Here is a 20,085-nt window from a genome sequence, read left to right as displayed (position 1 = left end):
GAAATTCAAGCAACATTCACACCAGAGAAATTTCTGTTTCTACAGTAGGTAAAATTCTAGAGATCTCTACAAGATTGTACAAAAATTCACAGTGCCAAAGGCACATGGGTTTAGACTTGTAGTCTTCAGTTCACACAGTCTTCTAGACACACTAACAAACAGATCACATAACACTCTGGAAATAGAGACTTTGCGCTTTGTAAAATTCAGTGAAAGACTGAATTAAAGAGCATGGCCCAATTTTATGTGCTTTATGGCAGCCGTGGACAATGGAAGGTGTTTCAGCACTAATTGGAGGTTTTTACAAGTTTTACTGCACAGATAGGAATTGCATGTATAACAGATGCCACCTTGCTACCTTTCATTGCAGCAAGTGTTGGCCTGTGATTGCATAATGGGTACAGCTATGGGATGGTTTAACATGAGTGAGAATTTAAAATATTTTTGAAATACCATCAGAAATTACTTGCTGTCCTTGTAAGCCTTTTACTACAAGAAACTGTACTGTGGCTGAGAACTAAAAAGCCTTTCTCTCCTTAAAAAATACCTCTAAATCACACCCTACCTCATTAATGCCTAATCTCTGTCTAGTGATAAAGAACACAAATCCTCTCCAAGAAATCTGTTTCAGTGCTTCACAGCACTTACCTCAAGAGATTATTACCCAGTGTTAAACTCAACTCCTTCTTGATGCAGTATACACAGGTTATGTCTTGTCAGAGCCAACACAGTTGTGGGAAACTGATTTTTCCTTGTTCGTGGCAGTATTTCTTTATATACTTGTAAATTGCTATGCTTTTCCATTTGCTGTTCTCTTCATTGAAATCCTAGATCTTTCAGTCTTTGGGGAAATATTTTATATCTGAGATTTTTGCCAGTCTCCTTGATCACACTACTTTGCTAATGTATTCCTTAAGTTATGGGGTACAGCACTTTTGATAGCATTTCATCTCAGTACACACCTAGAGCAGAAGGACTTTATGTGTCCTTAAGAATAAACTGCTTTATATGTAGGCCAAAATCATATCTGTCTTTATTGCCATAGCACAAAATTGTTGACTCATTCTCAGTTTATCATCCACAACACACATGAGATCTTTTCATGGAGAACTGGTAAACAGCCAGTTATCCCTCATCCTATTTTTGCATAGTTAATTATTCTTGCCACAATAAATTCTGTCCATATTTGTCACTAAATACTGTACTGTTTCTTCAGAAGAGATCTCAGATGTCAATAACATTATGAATTTTAACTGACATTTAATGTACTTTTTTCCCCAGTTTTGTGCTGTGGTAAATTTGAATGGAAACGCCTTTATCCCAGATTTGAATTAAATGAGACAAAAATAATATTTTATAGTCCATTAGTAACCAAGATAGATGTCCAAAAATATTTGAAGGGCACTTTTAAGTTTCATCCAAGAATTCTGAAAAATTTACCTGAGAACTTAGTCTGTCAACAATCTTTTTCAATATGCCTTGGAACACACCAGGAAATATGGGATGACTGGATATGTACTCATATTGCACCAATGTCAGAAACTGAATAAATAGGAAATATGCTAAAACATTCAGCTCATGAAGAATTAAACAACAAAAATCAAGATGCTTTTTGGGACAATAGGTTAGACCAGATAAAGTTGATTTCATAATTTCATGACTTTACAAGTTTGGTTTATAAATGCACTTTAAATCTTTGACACTATTTAAATTACGCAGTGGGATGCAATGTAAAGAAAGTAATGTAAAACATGCTGCACATCTACTGCACCCACTGGTTAGTTTTATTTTTGCTGAATGAAATCTGGAAATTACTATGGATCACATTAAGAACATTATGCTCTTCTAAAGAGGTAAAGGGGATACCTGGATGTATGAATAACTGTCTATTCTACAACACATATGAAGCAAACATTGTGCTCTAATCACCACTACAAGCACCTCAGTGATATGTTGTGCCCGTGTCATGTTTAATCCCCGACAGTGGCCAAGTACCATTTGCTCACTCCCCCCCAGTCCCTCAGTGGGTAGGAGAATCCCCAAGAAAACTTTAACCTTGTCGGTTAAAATAAGAACAATTTAATAACTGAAACAAAATACTATAATACTACTAAATATTATGATGTTGATGATGATAACTATGAAAGAGGGTAACAGAAGTCATAAAGGAACAAATGCTGCACAACACAATTGCACACCACCTGATGACCGATGCCTAGCCCATTCCTGAACACCCATCCATGTGACTCCCTCAATTTATACACTGGGCATGTCATTCTACAGTATAAAATATGCTTTGGGCCAGTTTGTGTCACCTGTCCTGGTCATGCTCTATTCCAGCTTTTCGTGCAGCTCCTCACCAGCAGCGCATGAGATATTGAAAAGTCTTGGACTTAGGGTGAGCACTAAGTAGCAACAGCCAAACCATCAGTGTGTTGTAAAGATTTTTCTCATCCTGAATCCAAAACACTGTCCAAAGCACTGTCCCAGCTACTATGAAAAAATTAACTCTGCCCCAGCTGAAACTTGACAGTCTGGTTTTGCCACATTTCAAAAACATGAATTGAATGAAAAAAGTTCACAGTAGAGCTGTGAAGGCTATCAGAGGTCTTATAAATGTGCTCTGAACATGCCGGTAAAAAAATTGTTCTGATACATTTTTGATTGTTTGGTTTGTGCCTTTTTTTTCCTAATGAAGAGGGACAGTTACTGGCAAACTACAAGTGGGCAAAAAGCAGAGGCAGAATTCTCCATGTTGTAATACATTTTTTTTCCTGGAAAACACAAGTCAAGGGGCTTAAACTATACCAAGACAGGCTGATGGCTATCAGGGAAGTCACAGGAGGGATTAACTGTATGGAGATCAACAAGGATCAGGATTAGGCCTCCTAAAGGACCAACCATATACAACTAGAAAGCTACTTTCAAACCCAGAAACTAATGCTTGGTGAAAAAAAAATCCACATAAAAATACTTAAAGCACATGCCTTAAAATGAAAGATGTTAGACAGCTCGTTTCTTTGTTTGAACAATTCTTTCCATTGAAACCCCTGAGACTCAGTTCTAAACTTTCTCTTCAGGGGAACACTTGTTAAACCTTTCCCAGGCAACTGAGAGTCAAGCCCAAAACAGAGATGAGCTTTCTTTTTTTCCACTGCAATTTCTCAATTTTACTCCTTTTCTTTTATCTTCGGTTTTTTTCCCTTCCTTCAACCCTTTACATTTCTGTTTCCTTCCCTTTATTACCAATAACCACAAACTATGCACATGCACAAGATACCTGCACATACATAGAGAACATGTCTAATGTATTTTTTTACAACTTTTTGCTATTTATATGCATAATCAAATAAAACATTGCACAAGCCAAATTACATAATAGGAAAAGTAATCTTTCCAACATCCAGGAATGAAAACCACATGTACAGCTCCTGTCTAATGATGCAGTATTTACTTTATCCAGTATCCAAAATAACATTTACCAAAAATTTTACTTCCACTGATAATATGTCTTGCATCCTGCTACTGGTTAGACATTTTCTCTCTAAAGATTTGCATAAGACACAAACACGAGATTTCCAAAACAACCCATCAGCAAAGATTTTCTTTTTTTAGTTTCTTTTGAAAAGGGCAAAGTGCATTTCAATATATCAGCCATGGATGCATCCCGAGTATTACTTTTTCCCCCCTAAACTTTCAGAAAGCAACCACTGGTTTCAGATGTGCTCTGAGTAATAACATCATGGTAAATGGTAGTATTGAGTCATAGATCTATCGTCTATATTTATTATATATTAAGCATAGGCTAAAAAGGTTAAAATTTCCAATTTGCAATGTAGAAAGAAAATTTAGTGATGTAAACTGATTTTTAGAAAGCTTTTGAAAATGTTAGTGTAAGGTCAAAAAGTACAGTAAAGGGATTACAGTTGCCAGGACAGTGCTTAGACAACCAGGTCTCTCTGTTTCCATGGATGCATTTTCACGTAAATATAGCTTAAAACAACTTTTTGCAAACAAATGTTGGTCCAGTGCTGGCACAATATGTCTACTCTGGTAAGTGAAAAGGAAAAACAAGAATTTAGGAAAAATACCCACCTACAAGCAGTACTGACTTCCTGGGGGACATCCACTAGCATAGATCTAAGGATCTGTGATAAAGCTTGTATCCTCTTACCATCCAAAATGCCTAACCCTATTTTGCATCATCTCAATTTGGTACTTTTAAGACAATGTACTTTTAAGGCAGAGGCAGACTGAGTCATAAAAGGTCACTACTGATCATTCTACATCAGATTTGGCTCCTTCCATCCCCTACAGTCTATCAACACTACTCCAACCCTACTCCAGGCCTTTGAGCTTTGTTGTGGCCTGACTTTGGCTGGATGCCAAGTACCCTCCAAGCTGCTCTATCACTCCCATCCTCAGCGAGGAGGGCTGGGCCAGCAAATAAGATGGAATGTGTGGGAGCAAAGGAAAACAAAAGATTTGTGGTCTATTTCCTATCAGCAGTTGATGTCTAGTCACTTCCCAGGAAGCAGGGCTTCAGCATGTGTAGCAGTTGCTTCAAAAGACAAACATCATAATGAGGAATGTCTCCCCTTCCTCCTCCTTTCTTTTAGGTTTTATATCTGAAGAGACATGATTTATTATGGAATATTCCTTCGGTCAGCTTGGGTCAGCTGTCCTAGCTGTGTCCCCTCCCAAGATTTTGCCCACCTCTAACAAGAAAACTCCAGCCACTATTGAAAAAAAAAAAAGTCATAATAAAATAATGTACTGCAGCTGCGCAATGACCTGCATGAAAAAGAAATCCATGGATACCTTGATCAAAATATGACTCAAAAGGCCATGGCAGTTGTACTTCATGGTCAGATGCCCTCTGCATTTCTCTCATAATAGCCCAAGTTATTATATTATGAATAACCTTGGTAAGTTTTAGAAGAATTGACACGTCTTAAGTAAATGGAACACTGTAAGGGAAACACAGTGATACTATGACTCAGGAAGACACAGTATGCCCCCTTTCGTGACTCTGTGCTTCAGTATGAGCACACTGAGCTAGGACCTCCAACTGAGCTGATTTTTCTACTGAGCAGGGAATAATGATTTTGCATTGGTCAGCATAAATTACAGCTGCCTCACCATACTCTAAATTACACTTGGCAGGATAGAGAAGTTGTTTAAGCAGTGGAGGATGACTGAAGTGTGACATAGGCTTACATTTTGATGACTCTCGAATATGCAAGGGTTTCTTTTAGCAATAGGTTCCTCTCAGGAAATAGATTTTTTTTGTGTATACCCTGCAACAACATAGTAGCTAAAAATAATGAGGAGAGAGTTATCTTGTTTATATTTGCATCAGGTAACTCAAAAAAAATGGCCTGATGGCAAGGTGAAAGCAGCACTGATCCATAACTAAGTTAAACAGCGATGTGAGCTCTCAAAGAAGCATGACGCAGCTGACGTCCCACTGACATTGCCTTGGCAGGATATGGTTGCCCACAAGCTCTCCTACATTCTTTGGAAAATCCCTATCACTTGCTTAACCCATGTTTGTCAAATTATATGGACTGCCTCAGGTTTTAAAGTGAAGTCTGATTTTCTTAAATTGAGTTGCAGTACAGTATTATAAAATAGCTCTAATTCCAGTTTTATTAGAAAAAATCTTGGAAATGTATTTGTTACACACTGGAAATTTCTAATTAGTTTAAGATTTTAAAGTGGTATTTTCATATGTATGCTCCTTCTAGAAATAATTTCCCTATCTCTTTCAACCAAAAAATGTAGGCAGCTATTACAAATGGGTCCAAAAATCAAGCAATTGGATCCTAAATACTGATCACACTGAAATTAAGAGACACAGGATGATTACAGAAGTTTTAAAAAAATCTGAGACTCTGCTGGAGCTATATTTTATGGAGAAAAAAAACTTTTCTAATATAAGTGTGTTCCAGTCCCCTAGAATGATCTCTTATGTGTAAAGCAACTCTGAAATTTAAGATGACAGATAGAACAGTTGCAAATATTACGCTTCTCTCTGCATTATATGTATCTGAAGCTATTTAAATGTCAGTTCATGTTGCTTCTAGTCCCACAGTAAATTTGCTTAAAATAAATAGGCTTTCTACCAGTCAGACAAGACATTTAGGAAAGCTAAGAAAATGTCATGTAAAACAAATTAGAAGTGTAACAAAATGCACTAGCATTATAAAGATTTCTCGGGTTTTTTTTCAACTTATTGTTTCACATAAACAATATAGTGTTCACTGAACTTCTACCATAAGCTTGTGTTGGTGCTGTTACTGATAACCAAAGAACACCAATATAAATAAATGTTCTTGCTGATAAGTGAACTGCCGGCAACCTTTTCTGATATTAGCAAGGCTGTTTTTTTAAAACCTTGTCTTAATTCTCACAACCAAAAAATGCAGCCACAGAATCTCCATCTCTGGATATTATCAGAGGCTTGTACAATGTTCAGAGTTATGGGGTTTTCAGAGTGCTTTTTTTCCCCCATGCTTTGCAAACAGACACATCTCTCAGTACAGTGTGTTCAGAACACAGCACAGAGCGGAAACTCACAGTGTTGCTGCTCTGGAGGAAGTACCAGTTTGTTCCCTCATAGGCAGCCTGAAAAACCCAAATTTGTTAGCCCACAGAGTGCAGAGGTTGCACCCCACCTGTTGCAGGTTGAGTGCTCCTGGTTCCACCAGCTGTTTGCTAAGGGGGTTTTCCAAGGCTGAGCTTTGTCAACCATGTTGACTGTGTTGCAGGGAGCAGACTTGGAGCTAAGCTGCTTCTTGCAGCTGCCTGTGCTTCACAGGGGAACAGAGACGGGAAACACCACCTGAGCAAGCACTGAGCCTCTGCCCCCAAAACACATCTGGTTGGAGCTACAAGTTCATCTTACACTTCTGTGAACCTTTGCAAGAAATCTTATTCTCTGCATGATGTACAAGCTCTTCACAAACACATGCCCATGATGTTCTAACAGCTGTTTCCCATCTTACCCATCTTATCTTATGATTTGTGGTAACAACCACATGTATTTTGGTGTCTAAATGTAGAAGATTCCTGGTTCAATCTTCCCTATTTACTTAAAAGACAGAGTGGAAGAACTCAAATCGGGGGGGGGGGGGGGGCGGAGCGGAATTCACCCTATAATTTTGGCAAAAAAGTTGATTACAGTTGTATATACCTATGGAATTATTTTGGAAAAGAGAATAAAAAGGTGAGTGCTTTCCTTGTAGCTGCATCTAAAGGACTCCAACATGATGTTACTTTTGCCTTTGTTTCATCACTATTCCTCAAAAGGAAATAGGAGATTTTCTCTGGAACACCAAACACCATCTGCTCACAGGTCAAGTCAAACAAATCTCAGAGGAATCATAAAAGATGCCCCAAAGAATCCACTGCAGCTGTGAAACAAGTCACACCCTCGTACAAGTACATTTTGAAATGTCTGTAATGAAATACTACTGCCCCAAGCAGAACATTGCTAGACTGACTCCTTTGATTCAGTGCTGCACTCGGCCTCTGTCACCTCATCAGGATGATGGGAAAATGAACAAAACAAGAAATGTCTTACTGCCCATACAACTGCTGAAGATGTTGTTTGATATGAACAAAACCGAAAGCTGTGTTTGATAAATCTAAATCAGTTTATGTCTCATACAGATTAACTGAAAAACAGGCCCATAGGTTTTATTTCATATTTAATTCTACATTGTGAAATTAATTCTCGCATTACATTTTGTATATAAGTTTCAAATTAAATGCAAAATGTTTAATAATGGTTTTCCCAGAGTTTATAGAGTGATAATGTAGGAGTTAACCCTTTGACTTTATTTAGGTTTCTTTTTGTTTCTTTTGTCTATGTAGCAAAAGTAAGAGGAAAGAGAGTGAGGGAAAGAGGAGAAGGATGGAAAAAAGATAATGAAAATACAGTTGGGCTATTCTGATTAAGAAATGTAAGCTCAGAAAGCAGCAGAATTACAATTGCCAGAAATTAGGCCAAGGCTTGCTCATTCTTGTTTACATTTGGACAGATTGTGCCAACAATTTTTTGAAAGACAATTCTACATCGGGGGAATAGCTGCTAGAAATTTGACCCTATCACCTTACTAACATGTCAAAATTCAGTACGAGTGGCACCATATTCATTAATGGACGTACCCACAGAGTAACTACCAACAATAGAAAACAGTGGGGAAAATCCAGTCCACCACAAACAAAGAATGAAGAAGTGCCAAGATGCTATTTTGAAACAGCAAAGAACAGGATCTTCAGAAGATTCAGTCTGAGTCAGTGTGTGCAACAACAGTCTTGTCAATAAACCAGACCTAAGAAATTAAAAAACCTATTTCCTTGTTTTACTCTATGGCTGCTGTTATTGTAGAGCTAAACAGTTGGGAAAAGGAGAAAAATGAAATGCCTAAACAATGCTTTCCTATGATAACCCAAAACTTAATCTGCTGTTGCTTTAGAATATGACTTACTGTGTTTCAGTCTTCTCATTATATGACCCTCTTAAAATTTTTCTGAACAATTTTATACCTATTTTTTCTTTTTTTTCCCTCTATTTTTTTTCCTACTGTGAAAATAAAGACTAAGGAAGTGCCAAAGGAAAAGCAGCAAGGACCCAGAATAAGCACTGCATTAATACAGTTGAGACTTCTAAAGCACTGGAAGCTCTGAAGACCTCAGGCAGATAATTCCAAAACACCCAGAAGACTTGCAGCCTTCCGCACTGGACCAGACAACTAAGCTGAAAGAAACCTGCTTGAAATCTCTTAGAGCAGGATTCTTGCTAACACTGCAATTTTAAAATTACATAAGGAGTTTCAATTCGGACTTAATTATCTTCCTCCTGTTTAAATCTAAGGCTTCCTTCTCATGTGTATCAGTCACTATCAACGGCTTTGAAACTACAATCTATTGTTATGGCTATTTTTGGGGGTTTTTTACTATTTAATATTTGTTGCAGTTTCTCACACACAAGAAAATGTTTCCCTTGTACTGTCTTAAGGCCAACACTCCTAATTAGCTTACTTTTTCTATCCATTCTTTAAGCAAAGGTGAAAAAGGGGATGTTTCCACATGTAAACTGTCAAACATAAAAGAGGTTCATGTTCACAATCTTGCCCTTTGGCACAAATAATAACAAAATGTCATGCAAAAGATTTTTGTGAACATACTGGTTTTCTACAAGGCATATCAAGAAAATAAATGTAATACTAATAAATACAAATCAATCTTTCACTCGGATGTACCTTAGCACAGTTAAGTGAGATATACTTTTATTTACTTGTGCTTTTACATTACATAGACAAGAGTTTGTCTTCCTAAGTACAGCTAATTGCACGAAATACAGTCAACGTCCATGTACTTCACACAACTAAAATCTGAGCACAGAATTGACCTATTGCAGAGTAATCCTGTGGTGAAATTAGAAACAAAGCAAAACAAAACACAAAGTACTATTTTTTCTCATCTTTTTCAGGAAGATCAAATACTAGAAGGACTCAGTTTGTCAGTGTCAATGGAGTAGTTAGAACCAGCTGCTGGTGTTGATCTCACTATTGCTTATTTTAGCATTTCCTGCTTTATTCTGGTGTCTCAGATGAAGGCATTTCTAAACTATCGGAAAACAGATAAACTGAGAGAGAACAAGCTGGTTTAGTAGCAGTAGGTTTATTCTGCTAATTAAAGATCACAAAGTAGGAAAGACTATGCTGCTAATTTTCTGTAAAACCTGAAAGGAAATACGAAGCTTTCGACAGCTGTCAGTAACAGGGATGGAAGCCCTCATCCCGCAGATGCTCTCTGTTACTCCTGCTGTAGTGCTGCACAGGCTTCAGAGAAGTTCCTGGAGTTTTGTTTGGGCCCGAAAATTCCCTCTTGTGAACCTGTTTGAAGGATCAGGCCCCATGGTCATTAGCAGGTGCAGCTTTCACCTATAACAACCTATCTCTTCAACCCTTTACCACGATACCATGATTTGTCAGAACTTAACCATCCCATAGTGACTGGGAATTTTACAATAATAAATACTTTTCTGTACTCACTTTTCAAAATTCCATCTGTCAGAGAAGCCAGAATTTATCTTTCTTTATTTTAATGCTTTAAAAGCACAGCACAGTGATTAGGTCTGATTCTGATATGCTAACATTTGCTTAACAATAAATATTTGCCAAGATATAAAAGGCGCTCAAATACCTGTCCCTGTACCCAACTATTCTCCTCCACTGAAAACATATATTGGTAATGAGGGATAAATGAAAGGTAATTAAAGCTAGTACATTTAGAAGTGAGGTATTTTTAAATAGTTCTTAGCAGTGGGTAGTACATTAAGCAGCTTCACCAGTAGTAATAGATGAATTTAGAAAATAAAGCACAAGTACAGAATATAGAATCACCAAACTTTGTACTCTCTTAGTTTATGCTGTAGATGAGGGTAGTTGAGTATTTTCCCTATATATATGTGTGTGTGTGTATATATATATATATCTATATATCTATATATCTATATATCTATATCTATATATATATATATATATGGATGCCTATATTGTGATGCAGGGTCATCATAACTCAAGTAGCTCTGGTTCCTCAAAAACATTTCTCCTGCAGTAGCACAGAGCTCACCATGGGCTAATTTACCCTGCAGAGAAGGACAAAGCAGTGAATGGTGAGAAATCACAGTGAAAAGTGCAGGCTTTTCCCCCCACAACTTCAGCTGAGCGGTTCATGCAGCATTCAGCCTCGCATACAGATAATGAAGCATCTTTCCGCGCTGAGCTCTAGCAACAGCAGTTTGCAAAAGCTTTAAAATCCCAGATGACGTACTAGTGAACTGAGAGAAAAACTGCAATAACAGGAAGCAGAAGGTGGAAAGACAATACCAAGTGGAGAGACGCTTCCAAATCCATACAGAATATAAAGCCAGAGTCAGGCATTAGAGGATGGGAATTCCACACAGATCTGTAGTACAATCCTCTATCTCTTAGCATGTTAAAATCCATGAATGCTGGTTCTGGCTATTCTTAGTTATTTTCTTCCCTATTCCTGCCTGTAAAAGTCTGGTGATTCAAGAATGTTGTTCTGAGACTCAGGATTAAATTCAGCACTTTTGAAGTAATATGGAAAAGGGAACATGAGACTTCATCCAAATACTTGGACAGAAATTAGCTCACTGAAGCTAAAATATTCCTATTACTGGTCCTTAGGTTAAAGAAAGCAGATCTCCATTTTAGGGAACAGCTAGTAAGCCAGGGATCTGTGCCCAGGACATATGTCAGCAGTGAGACAGTCATAGAACTGAGTGAGACCCAAGGCAGTGCCCAGTATACTTCTCTGACTGGATTAAGGGTCAGTGCACCAGAATGACAGACTTACGATTACAGAGAAACCATGGCACAAGGTGCTCTTGACCCATTGTAACATGCCTGGTACTGAAATGTGTATCCTGTGGACTTTCTTATCCAAATCATATTGGCCATAGCTACTAGACATTACTTTGTGCCCTGAGCCATCCTCACGTGTAAGAGCTTGATTTGGAGAAACTGCAGTGTAAGCAACATAAACAGCTGTGATGTTTAGTCACAGCAAAAAGTTCATAATTTCCAGCTTTCTTTAGCCTTCTGTTTTATCACCCCATGAATGTGGTTGCACAGCCACAGATTCAGTGACTTTCCTGCAAAAAACTCTGCCTTGGGTCTAGACTGTAGAGGAGATAGAAGTATTTGCTTTTTTCTAGAAAGGAATTTCAGTGGACAATCTTTTACATTATTTCTCACAGATATGATCATGACAGATGATATGATACAAAGAAGACATGAGAACATTTAGCTTACCTTTTTTGTGCTGATGATGTTATCATATCCCTGTCACTGAAACCAAATACATGTGTATTTCTATGATTTTAAAGTACTGTAAAGGCACATATGCTTATTCTGTACTCTATTTGCCACAGGGAATTTTAAAGAAGAAAATTAATCTATAAGGGGTATTCTCTTGAGAGAGGAAATCATTTTTCCCTTACGCAAATAAATGATCCTGCTATAACAGAGACACTCATAGAACCTGGAGGAATTGACAGAGGGAAAAGAGCAAGTAACAGACATCCATGTCTGAGACAGAATCACAGAACCAATTACGTTGGGCAAGACCTCTGAGATCAAGCTCAACCTATGACCAAACACACCTTGTCTACTAGAAAATGGCACTAACTGCCTCGCCCAGTCTTTCCTTAAACAAACCCAGGGATTCCACCACCTCCCTGGGCAGCCCATTCCAACATCTAATCACTCTTTCTGTGAAAAACCTCCCCTGGTGCAGCTTGAGACTGTGTCCTCTCATCTTATCACTGGTTGCCTGAGAGAAGAGACTGACACCCACCTGGCTACAACCTCCTTTCAGGGAGTTGTAGAGAGTGATGAGGTCTCCCCTGAGCCTTCTCCTCTCCAGGCTAAAGAACTCCGGCTCCCTCAGTCGTTCCTCATTGTGCTCCAGAGCCTTCCCTGGACACGCTCCAGTACCTCTGTGTCCTTCCTGAATTGAGTGGCACAGAACTGGACACAGCGTGGACTCACCAGTTCTGAGTACACGGAGGTAATCACTTCTCTAGTCCTGCTGGTCACACTATTTTTGATACAGGCCAGAATGCCATTGGCCTTCTTCGCCACCTGGGCACACTGCTGGCTCATGTTCAGCTGCTGTCAACCAGTACTCCCAGGTCTTTCCCTCTGAGTCACTTCCCAGACACTCTTCCCCCAGCCTGTAGCACTGCAGAAGGTTGTTAAGGCCAAAGTGTAGGACCTGGCACTTGGTCTTGTTGAACCTCATCCTGTTGGATTTGGCCCATCTAATCAGCCTGTCCAGGTTCCTCTGCAGAACCTTCCTATCTCCAGCAGATCAACACTCCCACCCAACCTGGTGTCATTCATAAATTTGCTTCTGGTAGACTCAATCCCCTCATTCAGTTCAATGAAGACATTAAACAGTACTGAGCCGAACACTGATTGCTAGGGGAACATGAACAAAAAAACCCACCACCTTCTGGGAACTAGAGGAAATTACAGAATTTTCTACAATGAAAAAAAGGTAGGCTAATGTATGATTAAAGTCATGCCTGAAAAACAGCTTGACCAGCTTTTGCGTGCATACAGTAGGTAGAGAGATACTTATTTATAAACTTTTGAATTTTTACTCTGTCAAGTTTAATCACTTTCAGTTTTCTCATTTCAAAGGTTACTTGTTTTAGCTTAAATTCTAACAAAAAAAGTCCTTTGACCTTCTTAGGGGAGTTTGTTTTCAAGAAGATGTAGTCAGACTCAAAGCTTAAAGCTGCAACGAGTAGTTCTTGAGTTTATAAAAAACGTACTACTATAGGTAGGAGATTTAAATCACCTAATTGAGTTAAAAGTTCAAGCTCCTCTGATCTGTGATTCTGGACAATTTTAGAGTAGTACATTTTTTTTGTAACGTCTTACAGTTCTGGACAGTCTCTTAGGTACAAATCCAGGCAATGTAGAATAATTAACCTTTAAACTTATGTTTGTGAACAAAAACTGATATACTTATCATTAAGTAATTCTGGACTCTGGTATCAGAAACAGATGAGTAAAGCCAAACCCCTGCAAATAGGTGTGGTTCCACCAGCTTCAAAAGGTATTGAAATTTTCAGGGTTACAGGAGAAATTAGACAGCTACTTTACTGTCAAGGATTTCTGTTTTAGATCTTCTGCTTGTTTCTTTGTTCTGTAAATGTAAGATAATTACAAGTGACCAGGATGAACCTGGTGAGAGTTAGATTTTATGTAAATCTTCACATTCCTCTCTTTCTTCACCTCTCCATTGCATTATAAATCTCTTTGGCAATATCTACAGTTTGAATTTGCCTCATGTTTTCCACCATACCAGGTTAACTGTGTCTTTGTACTTTAAGAGATCTATTAGAAAAAATACCATGCTGTTTAACTGTATTGTTAAGATTAAACTCATATTCAGAACCTTAATGAGGCTGTGGCAGTCTAGTTGAATATACCAAGACAACTGTAAATGCTGAACTGTCTAAAGTTTGGGAACTACAGTGAGATTTGGAATTTGATACTAAGCTGAACTCCTGTCTTGTTGTGAACTCGGCTGTTCATTATTTTTTCTTTATTTAATAAGAAATGTTCTTCTGAAAAGGAGAAGGAGGTTGTTGAAGTGTGCAAGGGTATTAAAAATTTCTGTAAAGAAACATAGATTATGGTTTTGGTTTATAATCCTGAAAGAGACAATCACAGAATCACAGAATTGTTTAGGTTGGAAAAGGCCTGTCCAACCATTAACCCAGTACTGTCAAGCCCACCACTAAAGTATGTCCCCAGGTGACAAATCCACATATCTTTAAATTCTTACAGGGATGGTGACTTCACCACTGGCCTGGGCAGCCAGCTCCAATGCTTTATAATCTTTTCCATGAGCATAGTTTTCTTAATATCCAATCTAAATCTCTCTTGGCACAACTTAAGGCTGTTTCCTCTTGTCCTGTCGCTTGTTACCAACCCCCACCCGGCTACAACCTCCTTTCTGGTAGCTGTAGAGTGAGAAGGTCCCCCCTCAGTTTGCTTTTCTCCAGGTTGAACCACCCCAGTTCACTCAGCTGCTTCTTGTAAGACTTGTGTTCCAGACGCTTGACCAGTTTCATTGCCCTTCTCTGGACAAAACCAAAACAAATGGAAGAGAAAGGTTATCCTGAGGTCTCTACTTGTCTCACAACACAAAGTCATGGTGACATTCAATGTAATAGGAAATGACAAAAGGAAATACTTTTTTAAAACAGTGTGGACCTAAACATTAGACTTTACGTCCTTCGAAGATAATTTAAACAGAGATTACAGCAAATTCAAACAGGGGTTGTAAATTGTCTGTATGACATAAATCTCAGAAATATAGAAGGATAATACACTTTTTAGAGTGATTTTAAACCATTTAGTTCAAACTTAAATTCCCGTTACTAGCCAGCTGAAAGGAATCGACACCTGCCCCTTTTCACTAAAATCCACTAACGCTTCAGTCATCATGGCAATTCTTAAGCAAGGAAGCATTTTAGTGCATAGTTACTATCGTCTACTAGGGTAGACAATATACCTGAGAGACACATTAGACTTTTTGTTTACAAAGACTGACTAACTGTCATCTAAGACTTTTATCACAAAAAGCAAAAAGCAGGATAGATGGCAAGTGCCTATCCAAGCCCCTTCTACAAGTCAGCTACACACAGAGAAAACTCCTGCTTTGAAGTTTCATGATGTGATTGAGCCAATGGCTATTACACACAGAAATTAGGTAGTTACAGACGCATGAATCTGACATAACTCACTATTCTTTTATAAAAGAGGACATGAGGACTAACACATATATTTTTAAGAGGGGATCAAAATTTCCTAAGTAAAGGTGTTGTATCAGATACTCATAGAACCTTCACATGTGCCTTCACAGATACTCAGACCACTCTTCCTCCACTCAAAGCCATCCTATGCAAATGCCCATCTCATTACTTCGTTCAGTCAATGCCTCTAATCAGTATCTTTTTTTGTTCTCATTCAAAGAGACTTTCACCTTCGCAGCTGAGCAAGGGGGAATTAGCAAAAGGAGGAGTGAAAGAGCCCTCATCTGGAATGCAGCTCTTTAAAATCTTAAAAAAAAAATGTTACTTGGTGGCATTTATACAGACAAATTCACCAGTATAAAAAAATTTTCACAAAATGCCAAAGAGTGCAGTTCATACCATAAACACCGCTCATTATGAAAATAATCAACAGTATACTACTGTTTTATACTGTAACATAGGAGTCCCAGTAGAAAATAAATGTGTTTTTGTGTAGAATTTATCATATTTGGAGGAAGACTGTCATAATACTTCCTATAAAGCATAAAATTCAACATAGCTCGAATAATTTTTTGTTTGGGATAAGTATAAAATGGACTTGTTTCAGCATGGCCATACTGTTGGCAACTAATTGTGCCCATGGCATTCTGGTTAGGAAGAAAACAGTTGGTCAGACACCACAGTAATGCAAAAATGAGTTGCCTGAAGGAGTGATCACTTAGGAGAGAGTTAAAATGCTTTCACTACTTTAACCAGTCTTCCAGCTCTCACATGAAATGAGTCCTTACCAGCACACCATTGTTCTCAAACTATTTCTGAGTCTGATTTTGAAGTCAGTATGTAATGACCTTGAATTTGCAAATCTCCTTGTCACTTTTTCCACTACTGCATCCTGGTTTGGAAAAATCACGCCAGGTGATATAGTTCAGTCTGTCCTCTTTTCTACATTCTGGCTTTGAAAGTCCTTTTGTATAATGAGGAGCAACTCTTAAAGTGCTCCTCAAATCAGGAACTAACATTAATGTTATTTATGAAAATCCTTGCAAATATCTCTTACAGTGTTCACACTGACAGAGCTGGAATAAGCTGCATACTCACTAAGTTTGGGATGATCTCCGGCATTTGCTTACTGTGACAGAATGCTGGAAAAAAATTATATTTAATTTGGGCAATGAGTTGGACTGGGCAATTCTCCTCTACTTAATAATTTTATCAGAATTTAGAGATTTTTCCTTGTTTTTGAAAGAATGAGACATGGACATCAAGAGTGAAACAGCTGGAAAACTGTGGTTCACTGCATAATGTACCATGAACTCACAGCTTGACTGCAATTGGAGAACTCGATGACATTACGCACATTTCTTATGTTTACTATGCACAAAAAAGCATATTACCGTGAAGAAAAACACAGCATTCTTTTTCACTATGTTCTGTGAAGAAACATCAATGTGTGTGGGATGGTATAGAGCTATGGAGCACTTTCTGTTATAACATAAACATCAGCAATGGTCTGCTGCTGTGGACCTCAGACACATTTCTGAATTGAGAGCTGGTGTCTATTAATGTGGGACTAAACTTCACAACAACATGGCCAGACAGCTTATGCTACCCAACTTAGATCTAAATCAGGTATCCCTGCTTAGCATGCACAGTACAGATATACACACACAAATGTATATACAAAAAATATTTATAAGGACACAAATATATATATATTTGCATATACTTAAACATAGATATTAAATTCAAGTATCTACTTCTCACACTAATTCCCTTTGTGTGACAAAACAAACTCACTGAATTTTGTTCTCTTATAATGGAATGATACACACTGTATGTTCCTCTTTTATTAAAGACAGATAGATATTCTCCTAGTTTGGCTCTACCCTGAAAGTACTCCCATAAGAAGTTTTCATAAAGAGAATTTGTACATTCTTCTCTTGTTTTAAAAAGAAATTGTGTGTTTACTGTTTCCTGCACATGAAACATGTAATTGCAACACAAAGTGAATAAGTATATTAGCCTCATATCCTAGAACAGCTATCATCATAGATTAGCTTTGCCACAAAAGGGGCCAGAGTAAAAGAGGTAGGGAAGAGCAAAACTATTTATCCATGTATCTTCACTTAAATGTCTCTGGTTCTATAAAGATGTATTGTTTTAATTAGGACAGTTTTCTGTGCTCATATATAGCTTTGAAAGGGCTATGGTCACTGTCAACAATACAGCAATGCTCAAATTTGGAACAGTTTGGAACACAACATATCCAATATTATAAGAGGAACACTTCAGAAACAATATTTGACATGTATTTGACAATGTAGTAACACTGTTTAGCAGAAAATACATTTTATAACCTAAGAGATGGGGTGTTTAGTTTTTTTAACACAGAAATTAAATGGAATAAAACCATGCTCTTCTGCTCATTCTGCAGCAGTTGCCATTTCTGTCCTTTACCATCGAACTGCACAGTCTTAGAAAAGAATAAATAAATTAGTACGCAGATATGCTTGAGTCAGCTATGCCAATGCTCATCCCAGAATGGAGCTGTGGAGAAACTGGAGCAAAGCCCAATTGCATGGAAAGTGCTGTATTGCATATGTGTGACATACTTGCTTCATCTCCACCAAATGAGAAATCCCCGGGCTCCTTTCTGCATTTGGCTGTGGGCACACTCTTCTCTGTGTGCAAATTAAATACAAACCAATACAGACAGTACAATGCCTAATTCATGCTTTATTAAAGGAATACTTACAGATCACTGTAGACAAGGCCATAAATCTGGGCTGTGCTGTGATGGTAGATTCCTCTCAGAATAATTAGAAGAAGGATCACAACAAAAGCTGGAAGCCCCCAACTCAAAAGGAAGTAAAGCAGATAACGCCGTTCCGTGTGTTCATCATTCATCACAAGGACATACCAGAAATTAACAGCCTGAAGAATAATGCAGAATAACAATCAGTAGGTTTGGTGGATGATTAGCTATCCCAAAAAGTAAATAATTCTGAAGGTCATAATGCAGTATATTTCTGTCCCAGTGTATGCGTATGTACAAACACTTTTCAACATAAATATTTTGTCCTCACTTTCTTCTCTTAAGTAATCAAAAGAAACATTATAAAAGAAATACATTATTTATATAACTATTATTTTTGGAATTAGGCTATCAGAAAGGAAGTGACACACTGTTTAGCAGAAAACACTATTTCTGATGTGCAAAAATAGCTTTGTGGTGCAAAAATCACTTTCTTCTTGGATATCCATACCTTCACATAAAAGACTGGCATATAGTATTTCTAAAGTCGACCTGTATTTAATTTTTTATATGCTATTGTTCTGTTCCATGTATCTTGTAGGAAACGCATTAAACTCCTTTAATGGTTCTGGCTGTGGGCTGTGTTCTGGGCTCACCAGTACAACAACGACATGGAGTGAGTCCAGCAATGGGCCATGAAGATTATTAAGGGGTGGAGCACCTCTCCCAGGAGGAGAGGCTGAGAGAGCCATGACTGCTCAGCCTGGAATAGAGGAGGCTCAGGGGGATCTTGTCCATATGGATAAATATCTGACAGGAGGCACTGATGAAGAGGGAGACAGACTCTCCTCAGTGGTGCCCAGTGGCAAGGCTAAAGGCAACAGGCGCAAGTTAATATACATGAAACTTTCTTACTGTGGGCTTGGTAAAAGATTGGGCCAAGCTGCCCAGAGAGGCTGTGGAATCTCTGTCCTTAGATAATCAAAACCAAAATGACCATGGTCCTGGGCAACCTGAGCTACTGTGTTGCACTAGATAGTCTCAAGATATCCGTGAATCTTCAATGGTTCTGTGATTCTGTAAATTATTTGCATAAGAGTTTGAGAAAAAACTGCAAGTAAGTGAACATAAATTCACAAGCATCTTAAAAGCCTGTGTCTTCTTACGATCAACTCATTATCAAACAGTATAACTAAGAGTTTAAAACCATACACAAATCAAAATGAAGTCGAATAACTGAAACCTCTTGAAAGAACTGGTACTATGAATAAGGAAACCCTTCAAGTAAAACAAAATACTTAAGAGTATTCCTTAGATCTTTGCATTTTCTTTAAGACACTGATAGCAGAAACACTTCCATGTGTGCTGAGCAATTTTTAATGCGCATGTACACACTAGTTTCTAATAAACATCTAAACTATCCAAAATAAAAACATGTTTTGAAAAATTTTTCTTCATTTTCTCCACTTCAAATATATTATACCAGCTACAGCTCTGTAAGTTACATAATAATTTCTGACCCTTTATATGGGTTGAATAAGGTATTAATTTTGTCTTTTTCTGTCTAGAGGATATCTAATCTGAGCTTGTGCCTCTAAGCATGTCTTCTCAGACAACAGAGACAGGACAGGTGTCTTCAAGCACTCATTGATCCTTACCCAAGCACACTCATCTCTCTCCATGGTCTACACTAGGGTTTCATATAATAATGTTGATTTACAGGCTTAATTTTCAGCTATTTATTGTTAGGATAGGTAAAATTCATATACAGTGAAAAGACCATTGTGATGTGATTATTTTGTTGACGAAATTTTGCAAATTCACCTCAGCCAAGGGTTTGTCTACACCTTTTGAACAAGGCAGTACAAGTATTTAATCAGTTGTTTCTGGATTACTTATGTAAGTCTCAATAGTGAACTATCATTACAGATTTCCTTTTGTGACTTATGCA

General features: G+C 37.9%; 1 protein-coding gene across 2 annotated transcripts in view; it reads right to left on the bottom strand.

Annotated features, from left to right (window-relative positions):
- Nucleotides 1-20,085, bottom strand: part of ADGRV1 (adhesion G protein-coupled receptor V1) — a 271,306-nt gene that overhangs the window by 52,105 nt on the left and 199,116 nt on the right. For both annotated transcript variants that reach the window (XM_027656816.1, XM_027656817.1), the window contains one exon: nt 18,135-18,313. In XM_027656816.1, the coding sequence (XP_027512617.1) occupies nt 18,135-18,313 (179 nt within the window). The remainder of the gene's footprint in view (nt 1-18,134; nt 18,314-20,085) is intronic.

This window comes from Corapipo altera, unplaced genomic scaffold (assembly GCF_003945725.1).
Source record: "Corapipo altera isolate COAL_440 unplaced genomic scaffold, ASM394572v1 61281, whole genome shotgun sequence".
Lineage (NCBI taxonomy): Eukaryota > Metazoa > Chordata > Aves > Passeriformes > Pipridae > Corapipo > Corapipo altera.
This window is presented reverse-complemented; position numbering and strand designations above follow the sequence as displayed.